Source organism: Triticum urartu, chromosome 3A (genome assembly GCF_056163025.1).
Source record: "Triticum urartu cultivar PI428250 chromosome 3A, HENAU_Tu73, whole genome shotgun sequence".
NCBI classification, from domain to species: domain Eukaryota; kingdom Viridiplantae; phylum Streptophyta; class Magnoliopsida; order Poales; family Poaceae; genus Triticum; species Triticum urartu.
The window spans coordinates 737397088-737412509 of record NC_141875.1 but is presented as its reverse complement, the minus strand read 5'-3'; the positions used below and the strand labels follow the sequence as shown (position 1 = coordinate 737412509).

At 48.8% G+C, this 15422-nt stretch overlaps 1 protein-coding gene and 1 pseudogene across 2 annotated transcripts in view; both read right to left on the bottom strand.

Moving 5' to 3' along the window:
* LOC125547385 (protein ACCELERATED CELL DEATH 6-like) overlaps nucleotides 1-4287 on the bottom strand; it is a 42521-nt pseudogene extending 38234 nt beyond the window's left edge. The window contains exons 1-2 of the transcript XR_015617851.1: nucleotides 3833-4287; nucleotides 3235-3368 (exon numbers count right to left, since the gene is read on the bottom strand). The product of XR_015617851.1 is annotated as a protein ACCELERATED CELL DEATH 6-like (transcript). The remainder of the gene's footprint in view (nucleotides 1-3234; nucleotides 3369-3832) is intronic.
* A 2843-nt stretch (nucleotides 4288-7130) lies between these two features.
* On the bottom strand, nucleotides 7131-8126 carry LOC147982479 (uncharacterized). Its single transcript, XM_087516319.1, has one exon. It carries the CDS (start codon nucleotides 8124-8126, stop codon nucleotides 7131-7133), a length of 996 nt encoding a protein of 331 aa, XP_087372445.1.
* Nucleotides 8127-15422: the final 7296 nt, after the last annotated feature.

Sequence of the window (15422 nt, the reverse complement as noted above, 5' to 3'; positions counted from 1 at the left end):
TTTACGTGGCTGCTATGGGTTTCTAGCAAGAACGTTTCTTACCTACGCAAAACCACAACGGTGATATGCCAATTGCTATTTACCCTTCATAAGGACCCTTTTGGTCGAATCCGATCCGACTAAAGTGGGAGAGACAGACACCCGCCAGCCACCTTATGCATCAAGTGCATGTCAGTCGGTGGAACCAGTCTCACGTAAGCGTGTCGGCCGGGCCGCTTCATCCCACAATGTCGCCGAATCAAGATAAGACTAGTAACGGCAAGCAAATTGAACAAATCATCGCCCACAACTACTTTGTGTTCTACTCGTGCATAGAAACTACGCATAAACCTAGCTCATGATGCCACTGTTGGGGATCGCAGCAGAAATTTAAAATTTTCTACGCATCACCAAGATCAATCTATGGAGTAATCTAGCAACGAGGGGAAGGAGAGTGCATCTACATACCCTTGTAGATCGCCAAGAGGAAGCGTTACAAGAACGCGGTTGGTGGAGTCGTACACGCAGCGATTCAGATCGTGGTCGATTCCGATCTAAGCGCGGAACAACGGCGCCTCCGCGTTCAACACACATACAGCCCGGTGACGTCTCCCGCGCCTTGATCCAGCAAGGAGAGAGGGAGAGGTTGGGGAAGACTCCGTCCAGCAGCAGCACGACGGCGTGGTGGTGGTGGAGGAGCGCGGGACTCCAGCAGGGCTTCGCCAAGCACTACGAGAGACGAGGAGGGAGAGAGGTAGGGCTGCGCCAAGAGGGAGATCAAATCATGTGTTGGGCAGCCCCAATACCTCAAGTATATATAGGGGGAGGGGAGGGGCTGTGCCCCCATCTAGGGTTCCATCCCTAGGGGTGGCGGCAGCCCCCAAAACCCATCTAGGGTGCGGCCAAGGGGGAAAGAGAGGGGGCGCCCTAGGGTGGGCCTTAAGGCCCATCTGGACCTAGGGTTTGCCCCCTTCCCACTCTCCACACGCCTTGGGCCTTGGTGGGGGGGGGGGGGGGGGGCGCACCAGCCCACCTGAGGCTGGTCAACTCCCACACTTGGCCCACGCAGCCTTCTGGGGCTGGTGGCCCCACCTGGTGGACCCCCGGGACCCTCCCGGTGGTCCCGGTGCGTTACCGATAGCACCCGGAACTTTTCCGGTGACCAAAACGGGACTTCCTATATATAAATATTTACCTACGGACCATTCCGGAACTCCTCGTGACGTCCGAGATCTCATCCGGGACTCCGAACAACATTCGGTAACCGCGTACATACTTTCCCTATAACCCTAGCGTCATCGAACCTTAAGTGTGTAGACCCTACGGGCTCGGGAGTCATGCAGACATGGCCGAGACAACTCTCCGGTCAATAACCAACAGCGGGATCTGGATACCCATGTTGGCTCCCACATGCTCCACGATGATCTCATCGGATGAACCACGATGTCAAGGATTCAATTAATCCCGTATACAATTCCCTTTGTCTATCAGTACGATACTTGCCCGAGATTCGATCGTCGGTATCCTGATACCTCGTTCAATCTCGTTACCGGCAAGTCTCTTTACTCGTTCCGTAACACATCATCCCGTGATCAACTCCTTGGTCACATTGTGCACATTATGATGATGTCCTACCGAGTGAGCCCAGAGATACCTCTCCGTTACACGGAGTGACAAATCTCAGTCTCGATTCGTGCCAACCCAACAGACACTTTCAGAGATACCCGCGGTGCACCTTTATAGCCACCCAGTTATGTTGTGACGTTTGGTACACCCAAAGCATTCCTACGGTATCCGGGAGTTGCACAATCTCATGGTCTAAGGAAATGATACTTGACATTAGAAAAGCTTTAGCATACGAACTACACGATCTTGTGCTAGGCTTAGGATTGGGTCTTGTCCATCACATCATTCTCCTAATGATGTGATCCCGTCATCAACGACATCCAATGTCCATGGTCAGGAAACCGTAACCATCTATTGATCAACGAGCTAGTCAACTAGAGGCTTACTAGGGACATGGTGTTGTCTATGTATCCACACATGTATCTGAGTTTCCTATCAATACAATTCTAGCATGGATAATAAACGATTATCATGAACAAGGAAATATAATAATAACTAATTTATTATGCCTCTAGGGCATATTTCCAACAGAACTCTGTGCATAGAAGTCATCAACAGTAGAGTCACCCTGCTGAAGAGCATGCTCCTGACGGACCACAGAAAGGTATAAGGCATCACCAGAGGGCTCATAGCGCTGATGAAGACGGGTCCACATCTCAAAGACAGTAGGAAGACCCAGAAACTCAGAAGCAAACTGAGGCAGAACACTAGCAGTGAGAACAGCTGCAGCACGAGCATCATCATCAAGCCATTGGGTGTAAACAGACAGAGCACCATGATATGTCTGAAGAGCCTCCTCATAAGCCAAAACCCTCTCATCATAAGCACGATCAGCAGCCTCATCAGCAAGCTTAGCCGCATCCTTGGCGGCCTGATTAGCATCTGTAGGAAGAACCAATGGAGTCGGCGGAGTAGGGGCAACCGGAGGAACCAGACGTGGTGGACAGCAGACCTCGTCAGAAAGAACACCCCAGAGACGGATGCCACACATGTGAATGCGCATGAAGCCAGTAAACTCAGTGTAGTTAGTACCATCAAAGATCACCGGACAGCGAGGGACAACATAGCCCGATGCAGCAGACATTTTTTTTTGATCAAGGGGCAGCTGGCAGTCGGCGGCTGAAGAAACGCAGGGACCAGGGCCGGCGGGAGCAGGAGATCAGGCCGGCTGGCTGGGAGCTGCAAGCGGGACGAGCGGGCAGGCCGACTGGGAGCTGCAACCGGGACGAGCGGGCTGGCTGCCAAGCGGGACGAGCGGGCCGGCTGGGGATCGATCCGATCGAAGACTCCAGGAGACCGAGGCTTCGATCGGGAGCGAGACGAGCCGGACTAGATCGATCCGATACGGGAGACTCCGGGAGATCGAGGGAGAGCTTCGATCGGGAGCCAGACAAGCGGAAACAGGGGATCGAGGCCGGCGGCTTTGATCGACGGATCAATAGCACGAGTTGCAGCGTGCAAAAAAATGACCTAGCTCTAATACCATGTTAGGAATATGCAACTTGTATTCTCATGAGGCCATAGGCTGATATATGTACATGTACATGTGTGGAACATATGCAGGAAACTCTTTATACAACGGGATAAATACAAAGGGGTACATGACTTATATTATAACTCTAACAGAATGCTTGGATTCTGTGCGGCCAACTGCTTCATTAATCTGGAATTACCAGAGGTGGCTGCGGAGAGCAGCCGCTTGTCCATATACTCCTGTCCTCCTCCCGGTGAGCTAGTCCATATACGTCTATCCATGGAGTTCACTGCAGAGAAAAAAAAGCCGGTGGTTACATTTTATAGTGATTTGTTTTTTGCCTTTTGTCGAAGATATGATGGTCATATTGGCAGAAACAGTCCAGCTGGATGCGATTCACAGATGGAACAACACCCTGCAGGTATATACTGGATAAACTGAAACACTGAAGTTTAGTGATATATTACGTTTTTACGTCTCTAAAACTTGAGTTGTAAGAGTTAATCTTTCATTGCATATTCTAGTATCATGTTCCAGAGCTATCACTAGACCAAACAAGTGCGTAGAAGCAACTGACACAAGATTGATGTAGAGGAAATGAGTACTACCGATCCTGAAGATAATAACACTGAACTAGACTAGGCCACCATTGTAGTATGAGGTGCAAGAAAATACCGTAAAAATCGGACTAACAATGGAATAAACAAGCTAACTGTAGAGCAAGCAAGAAAATATGGCCCGAATAGTGCGTACCTCGCACAATAGCTGAGATCGAGTACGTAGTAGTCTCACAAATGAAGAGCACAAGCACACTAGTGTCCAAGAAGATGTGATGGCAACAACTTAAAACGTTGGATGCCAGGGCACCAGTTGAGTCGTTCAGCTAATTTGGGTGTATAATCTTTTAGGATTAGGCATGTGATGGAGAACCTTTGATAAAAGTTTTTGAAACGGGGGACCAGCTTTTACAAAGCAGGATTATCCATACCCTTATAACAGTAAAAAATATATATCATCCATAACCTTTCAGGACTAGGCATGTGATGGAGCTAACCTTTAGGATTGATTAACTAGCACACAAGATGCATGCCTGCCTAAAATAGATTACTGTTTCATACTGTCAGACTTTAGTATGTACTATGTGCTTGCCAGGCATGTTCGCAATATCAGTTCTCTGATGAATTATTTTAGGTCAGTCCTCTTGCACAACTGATTCCCGGAGGATGGGGCTTTGATATATTAATTTACAACAGCTTGTCCATCGTATATCTGACTTGACATGTTACTACTTAGTAGTAGGAGTACTTCTTAGTTCTTACTGGAAGATACCGGAGTTGGAATGATGGATCGGATCAAACACAATATGATGAATGAATCTTCTGTACCGGAAGATGATATTTTTGGTCTGTAATATTAAACTTTAGCTTCCAGAAACTTCAGTTCAGATAAACTTGTTCCGAAAGATCTGCCCTAGTAGAAGTGCTTACTATCAGGTTTATAGCTGTCCAACAGATCATGTTTTCGTTACTTTACCCCTTGTTTTTTTTGAACCTGGAAAACTTCATTCCATGCCTAGACCCGCGCAGCAAAATCGCTGGCGATCATATCAGACACAAATTCTGGGGCCTGATCAATTAATCCACGAGAGATCAGCAGCTCCCGCCCTGAAGCTATAATTAAGCTGCTAGTTCGTGGGCAACCTTATTACAAATACGAGTACAAAAACTGAACTTAAATGACTGAAAGTTTGCATGGCACAGACTACGCGTCTCCCGAAGAAGAACCCTAATCATTGCCCGCTCATACTCATCAGAGTTAAGCGCATTCGCTAGCACCTGGCAGTCAGACTCCAGCTGCACCCCATGGACGCCCAGCTCAGCACTTGCTTCTGCTGCCTTGACACACGTCAATGCCTCTGCATATGATCATTGAATCTATGAATATTTGTACTGAAGCTCATTGGTCCTTGTGCCGACATTTTCCTAGGAGATTATCATTTTATCTCTGAATATTTGTACTGAAGCTCATGTGTAGGATGAAGTTTAGATGGCCTTGTATCTCTGAATATCTGTACTTAAGCTCATTGGTACTTGTGCTGACATTTTGCTAGGAGATTATCATTTCATCTCTGAATATTTGTACTGAAGCTCATGGGCACTCGCGCCAATATTTTGCGAGGAGTTTATCGTTTTATCTCTGAATATTTGAATTGAAGCTCACTTATTGGATGCATTTTAATGGCCTTGTATTTCTGAATAGATGTGCAGGAATATCGTTTCTCATGGCAAACTGTTCCATTTTAGAATTAGATAGGGTAATAAGCCACCAGAGGTTAATTGGTTAATGCCGATTCCTGTTGATTGTAGCAGATGGCTTAGTCAACTCAGAATTTAGCACGACTGAAGATGTTAACCACCAGTACATACATGGCATGTCACTGAATTCTAGCTATCTGAATATTATCTCATAAATTTCAGTTGTCTCTGAATACCACCTGCACATGCTTGGCATCACTGGATGTACAAATATACAGAGATAACATCAACACATGAATTTCGGTACACCAGTACTCTGAATCAGTGAAGAAATAAGGTCGATGTAAAAGAAGTAATATCCTTTTGTGTTATCCATGTCACTGAAATGGCAGAAAAGATTTCTTGTACATCCACATTCATTTAAGTATTTCTGTAGATCCACACTGATTCACATGCAGCAAAAGAACTAGGATTCATCTATACATCCACATTCATTCAGTACAGCAAAATATCAGCAATTTCTCGGTCAGACATCAGCAAAACACATCACGTGGAGCATTTTTGAAGGGCAAGCAAGCCGCTGGGTCGCCGTCGCATGGATGCAGCGCTGCAGTCGCTTGGTCTCCCTCGCGTGTGGGCCACCAAGCGTGGCCGTCGGGTTGCGTTGTGTGGAGCGAGCGCTGCGCCGCTAGCACATGTGGTCAGTACTGGGTCGCGGTCGCGTCGGGGTGCTGCCACAGCCTCGAGTCGCCGTCGCTAGGGGAGCGGCGCCGCAATCAGTCGTCGTTGAATCGCCATGGCCTCCAGGTCGCTCTCGCTGCTGGAGAAAAAGTAGGAAGGGGATAGTTCCCAAATGTTTCGCTTCAGCTAGTTATTGGGGGATTTTCGGGAAAACTGTGCTTAAGTGACTGGTGGGAATCCCACCTCTGGTCTGTACCATACATTCGCGATCCGAATGCCTACGAGGATAGTTTTCAAATTTTCATTGAATTGGCGTTTTCATCAAATACTTCGCCACCGTTGAGATGACCCTCCAAAAGAAGAGATTCAGGTGCCAATTTGTATAACGAATTAACGATAAAGGTGGTACGTACAATGTTATAAGACCTTATGTAAAGTGCCAACTCCACATATTTCTTTTTCCATGCCTTTCGAAGCGATCCAGTACAAGATTCCTGAGTTCTATCGTTTTGGAAAAGATCTCAGAAGCCCCACAAATAACGTTCAGGTACATTATACTACCATGTTGGTAAGAGTACATAGATTTTGACCTGGTATTTGGATTCAGTTGTCTAAACTTCTTGCTTTCTACCAAAAATTTTCAGACCATCATGCTCACAAGAAAAGAGCTACTCATTGAATCTTTTATCCATCTATAAGACTACTGTCTGCCTACAAAAATGACATAAAACCTTGTTATATGCCTTACATTCTTCTTTTCTTCTACGTTCTAGATATAAAGTAGTATATGATATCTCTGATAGACAGTTTAATGCGCTAATATCACAGTCTAGAGTAGCTGCGAATCTGGGGGGAAAATCCACAAGCCACCATATGACCCACCTTGTGTGAAGTATCCTACCGAGATGATCCTCTTCACGTCATCATCATCATCGGTGATTGCGTTCTTCGAGTCGTCTTCCTTGTAGCATGTCATGCCGCTGCTGTTGTTCGAGATTCTCAAGAATACCTTGTCACTAGGGATGACGGTGTTTCTACCTAACCAACAATGATGCGAGTAATAGATACGGTTTCTCTCCACGCGGCCGCACATTTTCTCTGGCACATGCACCGCCTTAGAAAACGACTTCCCCAAAAAACAATGCATGGTCATCCAAGCTTGTGACCTCGAGCCACTTGTCCTTGTAATGTGTCTTGCGTTTACCCATGTGGATGTGGATGTCTACAAGCTTGAACACCTTGAAGAAAGGCGGGACGTTTGGCAACCATCGGGCCTTCAGCGCCATCGCAAGCTTGCCCTCTAGATTAAAGATGTAACTAGTACTGTCCCAGTAGTCGTCTTCCGTGCCGATGGTGCGGTCGATCCCTTGCATGACGAGCCGGTGTTCCGCGGTGACCATTGGGGCACCATCCTTCTCATGGACACCAATGCCAAACTTTACCAGTTTCCTCTTTTTATATAGGCCATAGAGCTCACCATTGCAAAATGTGATGTCGACAATCTCTCTGATGTTGCTATGGCATCCTTGTACCGTCCACCCACTGTTCGGACAACCAACGCTGCGGAGCGCGATGCCACAGTTTTGTGTTACGGCGGCAAGGATACATCCGGGCGAGGTGGGCGGCGCGGAGAAGACAACTCTCGAGATAACCACCTGCATGCCTGGGGCATGGTCCGGGCTCGGGCAGGCTAGCGTCGCCTTCTTCTCGTCGAGCACTACCTCGGCGCCGGAGAAAAGGTTCATGATCCTGACCAGACGACCTGATACGGGCAAGGCGACCCATCCGCCGTCGTGGCCGCCGATGATCTGGGGAGCCTTTAAGTCCATGAGGGCACCATCCTCGAGGCAGTAAAGATCCTGCATCGTGGTGCCGTCGCGAGGCGGGAGGAGCAACCACGGGAGCGCCGGCACAGGTGGTGCCATGCGCGCGGCGGCGCGCCAGGACCGGCAGACGGCGGCGAAGCAATTGCGGACGCGCGGGGAGGCGATCATGCTGTAGACGAGGACGAGGAGGTCTTCAGGGTAAGTGGCGGACCAGCACTGGCTCGCGGCATGCGCGCGCTTGTTTTCCCGCTCGTCGGAGGCGGCGGCGGCTGTCTGCGCCGACATCTATCAAGGCCGTTTACGAGTGTATTGTTCGACTTCGATCACGCACGTTTACGAGTCCATCGTGGTACTAGGGTTCTTTTGTTTTTTGGGTTCTAACGCTGAAGCGTGGGGTGTAAATACGCGCGCGTGGGGTTTATTTGGTAACCGAGTCCTACTCCTACACGAAGGCAAACAAATCGCCCCCTTCGAATCGCTTTTCTTTCTCACGTTCACATCCTACCCCTATGAGCATCTTCGAGCGACTAAGCTGACATATCATCTTTAGATTTACGAAGTCGCCGTAGACGTCTCGTCGTCGACGGGAACATCTCCTCCCACCGAAAATGCATAGCCGAAAATCCTGAAATAAATATATCCAGGAATAATGCGAGCACCAGGACTTGAACCCTTGTGGAATTGAGATACCACTGTCCCTCTAACCATCCAACCACAAGTTGGTTCATTCAATCGACTGACTTTTAGCTAATGGGTCAGTCGAATTTGAGATTCGCAGAAATTCGCCCGAGGAAGGCCAGAGGGGAGGAAGAAGGAAGTTGCTCGCCGGATGGCTACCCCAGTATCTTTGGGTTTAGGGCTGCGTTTTGATTTTTGGATTGGGTTTTTTTCGCCCCTGAACGAGATGGCGGAATTTCGGTCATTTCAAAAATTTCGGCCAAATCTCGGACGAAATTGCAAAAATAAAATTTGATTTTTTGAATGAAATTTGATCAAATCTGACCGAAATTCGGCCAAAATTTGGGAGAAAATTTGAAATCAACAGATGAAAAGTATGGCAGATCGACCTCTATAGATTAAAAAAAACTGAATCAGTGCAATATTACACATTGGAGAAGCAACGAAGAAGGAACTGCCCTGATGCTACCTGTGCATCCGTCCAACATATAAAAATTATTCTCACTGCCGCAGACATCAAGCAGCATGCCGTGGCCTCGGAGAAGCAATAGAGAAGAAACTAGATGGTGGTAGAGGGGGCATGAGGCGGCCCATGACAGAGGCTGCGCGTCCATACGCTCGGACGCAAGCGAGCGGACGGGAGAAACCAGTCAATGAGGTGGCTTGATGCAGCGTCGGCGTGCGGATTCTTCGCTGGAGGAACTCGCGACGGGCGTGGGAAGGCAGCAGGCGGGCAGCGGCGGCGCCACACACGGAAAGACACAGAGGAGGCGAGAAGTTAGGGTTCGGGCTTTCAGTTTCGTGGTGTTTTCTCAGCAGAACCAGAGTGGAAGCCTTCTAGATGTTGGGCCGGGCCCAAACTTTCAAATCGGGCCGAAAAATTCAAGCGAAAGGCACATATTCTGGGCCCAGGCGAGATGGCCGAAATTCGGCCGAAATTGGATTTTCTCGACCGAAAATCAAAACTGTGGTTTAGGGTGGGGGCGGTGCTAGGTGGTGGTGGTGGGGCTTCACCGGAGAAAAAACTTGGCGTGTGTGTGTGTGTGGGGGGGGGGGGGGGTAGAGGGATGGCTGGGGGCGGCGGAAGGCCAACGGTGGGGGTGGTTCTGGGGAGGGCAGGGCGGCGATGCCTGGTGGCACGTTTGGCGGGTGGAAGAAGATGTCTGGATGTTGAAGAAGCAATCCGCAATGCTTGTTTTCCATCCAACGGCTAAAAAGCATCGACTAACCCAAATTGGTTTTTCAAACGACTGACGTCTTAGCCATTGCTTTTCTTTCTTTCCCAAGGAAAACAGAATAGGTGATCTCGCGGCAGCCACGATGGCATCTCCTTCCGCCGCCCTCCTCCGGCGGCTTCCCTCCGTCAATGACCTCGGTCGTTGGTGATGAGGGGGTTGCTAGAACCACGCGTATGGATCTTTTTAGTCCTTCATAGTCTAAGTTTTTAGGCTGTTTATCGTCTTGCTTTGGCGGCGACGATGGCTGCGCTCAATAAATATTCTTAAGATTCTTCCTCTATGAGGTGAACGGTCCTATATGGTTGAGGAAGGATTTAGAAACCAGTCTGTTTAAGTAAGGATGGTGTGGCAGCAGCGGCATCCTCATGGTAGCACTTTTGCCTGTTGGATCAGCTCGCCCGCAACATGGAGTGATGGTGCACCTCTGATCGGTACATTGTCTGCAACCCAGTCACCGGAGGTGGCTGACTACTAGAAGTAGCTTTGGCAACAGCAGAGCCTTTCTTCGGCGACATCTTCCTCTGCTTCTTCTTGGGTTCAGGTAGTGAGCCTATCAGACACTGCCTTACCACCGCCCCCAGTGTTGTCGGGCTTAGCACTGCACGACCCTCGATTAGTTCACCCTGGGTTGAGGCGTTTCCTGCAAGATCGCGTGAACAGAGATTTCTTGCACTCAACCTGAGGACGTTCCAGCTCCGGTACATCATGCATCTCATCTTCACACTCATAGCCCGAGTCATATGGCTGACTCATACGTCCTCCATCATAGCCGGTATTGATGTACCGGAGAGGGTCATCCTCCTCCATGTCATCATTCATATCTTCTTCCATGGGGCGACGTGATCAGCCACTGGAACGGTTGGACTCCCTTCCCGGTGTACATAACACACTTTGTGTTAGACTTCACTATGAAACTGTGGTGCATATGGAGATTATGCTTGAGGTTCGGTATATTGCTGGCATGTATTCTTGGCTGCACTGACGATAGAAAATGCTCCCAGATTATGTAATACGAGAAGCCGCTCAACAGCCTAGCAAGGTGAAATAAAAAATATACCACTGTCCTGCAACTTTTGTGTGCTTATATCTACTATCCATTCGACAGTCAGTGTGGTTATAGTGTATATTTATCAAAAAAGGTTTTCACGCTGCTTTATATATAAAGTAAAGATCAACAGTATCCAGTACAAACGCACACCCCCACAACAGACGCACACACACTCAATGTAGGATACATAGGCGCTGAGCACAGCAACAACATCCCTAGCAGTACGCGAAGAGAAGAAGCCGCATATGACGAACCGTGGGTTCCAAGGCGGCGTCTTCAGGAAAGAGACGACACCGGAGTGCCGCCGCCGCCCGATCCGAGGATCAGAGTTTCCCTTGGAGCAACACGACGGACAATGAGAGCCACGACGACGCCTTCGGGAAGGGAACGTGTTTCGCCGCCGCCAGTCCATCCGAAGATAGAGCAGGTTTTCACCTCGACCACCATTCACCATCACCGAGCGCCACACCCCGGCTACCACGCCGCCCGCACGGCCGTGGCAACCAGGCAGCACCAAGCCACGAGCTCTGCCCAAGAACCGCACGGACTCACCACCAGGGCCGCCGCCCCGGCATTCAAGTCCTTGACACCACCTCATCCGAGATCCGCCGCTACCCCAACCAAAGACATGAGTGGAAAGGATCTGCCTTTCGCACCCCTGGGCTGCCCCCAATGCCGAGACCCAACAGGTCGGCCAAAACTGGCCTTCATCGCACCATCCTCGGCACTGGGCGCGAGACGAGCTCGGTCCTGCTGCCGGGAGCAAGACGAGTGTGGTCCTGCTGCTGGGCGCGAGACGAGCTCGGTCCTGCTGCCGGGCGCGAGACAAGGTCAGTCCTGCTGCCGGGCGTGAGACGAGCTCGCTCCTGCTGCCATGTGCGAGACGGGTGATGGACTGTAGCTGGGGGAGGGCCAACCATCGACGAAGATAGCAGACGAACGACCGAGAAGAAGGATCGAAGGTCGACACAGGCCGTACATCGACGGGCCGACGCTGGAGATGTCCAGCCGCCGCCGTGAACCACCCTAACCACCGCCAGGAGCCACCACCACGCCATGGCAGCCCACATCCACCCCGGGACCCCTCAGGGGAGCCCCGCGCCACCCCACCGACCCGCACCACAGACGAGGATAGCCCAGCCGCAGACGCCGCCGGCCACCCCACCATGGCACGCCTCCACTCCAGCCAGCTCCAGCACCCAGGGACCGCCAGAGACGACCAGACCATGCCGCTGTAGCCCGCACCTCCTGCCGGAAAGGCTACGCCAGATCCGGCTGGCATGCACCGCCACCACTCGCCGGAGCCACCCCCTGCTGCGCCGCCTCCCCACGCCGCAAGTCACCGTAGGGGAGCCGCCCGTAGCTCGCGCCGCACGCGGCCCTCTCCACCCGTCGCCGGCACTACCCGCACCGCCCAGGAGCGGAGATGGCCAGCCCGACCAGGGGTGAGAAACCACCACCGAGACGCCCGTCGCACTGCCACCAGGTGGATGTCGCCGCCCACTCCTCAGCACGCCGCGCCGCCGCACCCGTCACCAGTCCGGTGCCCCAGCTCGGCGTATATGGCCCACGCTTGAACATCCGCGTGAGGGGACGAAGAAAGCCTCGCTGCTGCCTGCGCCGACCCGGCTTCGCCCGGCCGCGCCCACCGGCGGCGGCGAAGGAGGAGCAGGGGGAGGAGGGGGACGCGGGGAGGAGATCGGGGAACCCTCCCGGGCCGCCTCGCGGGTGGCGGCGCGGGAGGGATCGCAGTCGCACACTTTCTGTAAAGAGGGATCGGGCGGCGGAGGGTTAGGGCATCACACGCACGCATGAGCTCTATAGTGTATATTTATCGTAGCACTGCAGGAAAAGTGAGGAGAAACTTGTAGAAAAAAGTGAAGAATAGATCAAACATTTACTCCCTCCGTCGGGAAATACTTGTCATCAAAATGAACAAAAGAAAATGTATCTAGACGTATTTTAATTCTACATACATCTTTTTTTATCCATTTTGATGACAAGTATTTTCGGAGGAAGGGAGTATGTTCAATGAAACAAAAAGGAATTTCTTTTTGTGGGTGAAACAAAAAGGAATCTATCCAGCTTACTGTGGCTGAGTTGTGTAAATTTTCTAATGCAGGTCTGCATCCATGACAATCCTTTTAGGTGTTTCTTTCCCTCAGCTGCAACTGTTGTGCCAATTTTTTCCTCAAAAAAGAAACAGAAATTGACTGCCTTCGGATGCCTTATCTGCTTTTACTCCAACCCAGTAGTTCTGTTTGACCCTTTTGTCACTTTGTATTCCCCATATGAATTAAACTTTGAGATTTCCCTCTTTCTTTCTTTACGTTCATAACCCTCACTTTGATGGACTCTTTTTTTTCTTCCGATTTTGTATACCTGAAGCATATGGGGATTGATATGCTGAGTACGAGTGCTTACCTGTATTCAGACAACTGGACAAGGAGCATGGGAAGAAAGCTATAATTTTCGGTGTTCCGGCTATAGCTGAATGGTTCAGAAGCAAAGTCCATTTTGTGCCATCTGTAGCTGCCCTGGGGTCTGCCCTTTTGGCTGCAGTGAGTTCTTCTTTTACTCTTCTTGGATTGGCATATTTAGCTATTTCTTGGGTGGTCACTTGGTAATTACAAGTTAAGCTCGCCATGTACTTGCATTATCTGCTAATTGTACATAGTATTTTGCTCTGTCCAGGTTAATTACTCATACAAGAGATGCATTTCTAGCGAGCTAGTTTATGCAGCAGCTGTGACCTATGCTCCCAACTCCCTACGGTAATCTATTGTGGTTCCTTGGCTGGTGTTCCAAATTTATGTGGTGTGCTTATATATACTGTCGCATTTCTATTTTTTTCTCTCCCAGCAACTGTAGTCTTTAGCTATCAATGAAATGCATAGACATTATGATAATACATCAGTTTTCAAGAAAGAAATGAAAACGATGAAGCCGTAACTCCAGAAATTAATATTCTTTGTAACTGCCGTGTCAATGTTGACAAGTTTTTCCTATATATATGAACCATGAAGCATTTGATGGTCATACACTCATCAGTCCCACTTACAGGAGTACTCAACATTACTTCGGATCCTCAGCAATGAAGGCCAAGTACATGAGAAACAGTGGCCAAGGATTTGTGCTACTTTGTTTCATTCTAGTGGCGTGTTTTGCCTGTCTTGGACACGCACACGGTAATTAAAAATCAAAGTTCTTTTTATTGGACAATAGATTTTTGGCTTCGTTTTTTTGTCATTTTGTTGTTGACTGTATCGGGTGTTCTTAACCAGAAAATAAAATTCTAGGTGTATATATACACCCTCTTTTTGTATGTTGAGAGGATAAGTCTTTTCTTTTATACATGTTAGGTGAAGGCACAAACAACAAGGAGGTCAACAGGAAGATCGAAGTAAGCCACGTGGTCCGCCCCCCTTGTTACAAGGACACGCACCAGGTCCTAGGCCAACCATTCTGCTGTAAAAAGGATAAGCTGTGCTGGCCGAATCTCGGAGAATGCTTCATAAACTGCCCGTGCAAGATTAGATGCCTACGACCAGCAACAACACACTAGTTTTGTCATCTCTTCCTTGTGTGGATAAATATCACCTTATGGGTCTCTAAATAAGGATGTGTTGATCAACGATGGACACATGAAAATATGGAATTTAATCCACATTGATTTATAAACCATACTCTAAATTATGGTTTATTTGTGCTTATGATGACACATTGCAATTTCCCAATGATGACACATTGCAGTGTCCCATTGATGTGCAACAATGCATTAGCATCACTGTTAGAAGTTTTGGTTAGATGAGCAATTGAGCATAATTTTTTACTCAAAAAGCAGCATGTTAAACATGGCCTGATCCGTTTATTATTGAACAATGTAGTTTACATTGCAGATGCTGCTATGGCTTTAGGCCATTAGCTACACAAGGCTTTGAGTTAACCAGGGCCTAGTTTCCTGTGTATGCTCAACAAGGCTTTGCTTCTTAACACAAACATGCTTATTCTGTCGCAGGTTTAGATTGATAGGTTCAGTGAAGTATTGAACTCGACTTATGAGTAACAACCTGCTGGGAGGCACTATTTACCTTCAGGTCCATGTACATCTATTTTTTTCAAGCTTAATTAGAAGGGAAATTATGGCTTCAACTTTGCTGTTGAGCAATCAGTAATTGCTGAGTGTTCAATATATCCGAGTTCATTCGTTGCAAAAAAAATTATGAATATGTTTTTTGTATTTATTTATTGCCAGTCAAAGCTATTTAAGTGCGATCAAGACAATATGGTATGGAAGATGTTGGATTATGGATCCCGTGGCTACCAACATCCTGCTATGCTGCATGTTCCAAGCTCAGCTCGGGTACATGATTCTGTGCTGTCATGAACCATAATTCTCATATTGGCTCTGTAATAAGAGCTGATGATAATCCATGGGAGCAGCTCTACGCAAAGAAACAAATGCGTGTGCATTTTATTTTCTTTGTAACTGTTTCAGGAGATCAGGAAAATTCATCGTATGTTCCTGATGTCAGCAAAACAGCTGTAAACAATGCGGAAAACAGGAAATCAGTTAAAATCTCAAAGCCAAACAGTTTGATGAAGTCCTGCTGCCCA

Bases quoted from the DNA above. Each gene is read 5' to 3' on its own strand.
- LOC147982479 (XM_087516319.1), bottom strand. From the start codon at position 8,126: ATGTCGGCGCAGACAGCCGCCGCCGCCTCCGACGAGCGGGAAAACAAG.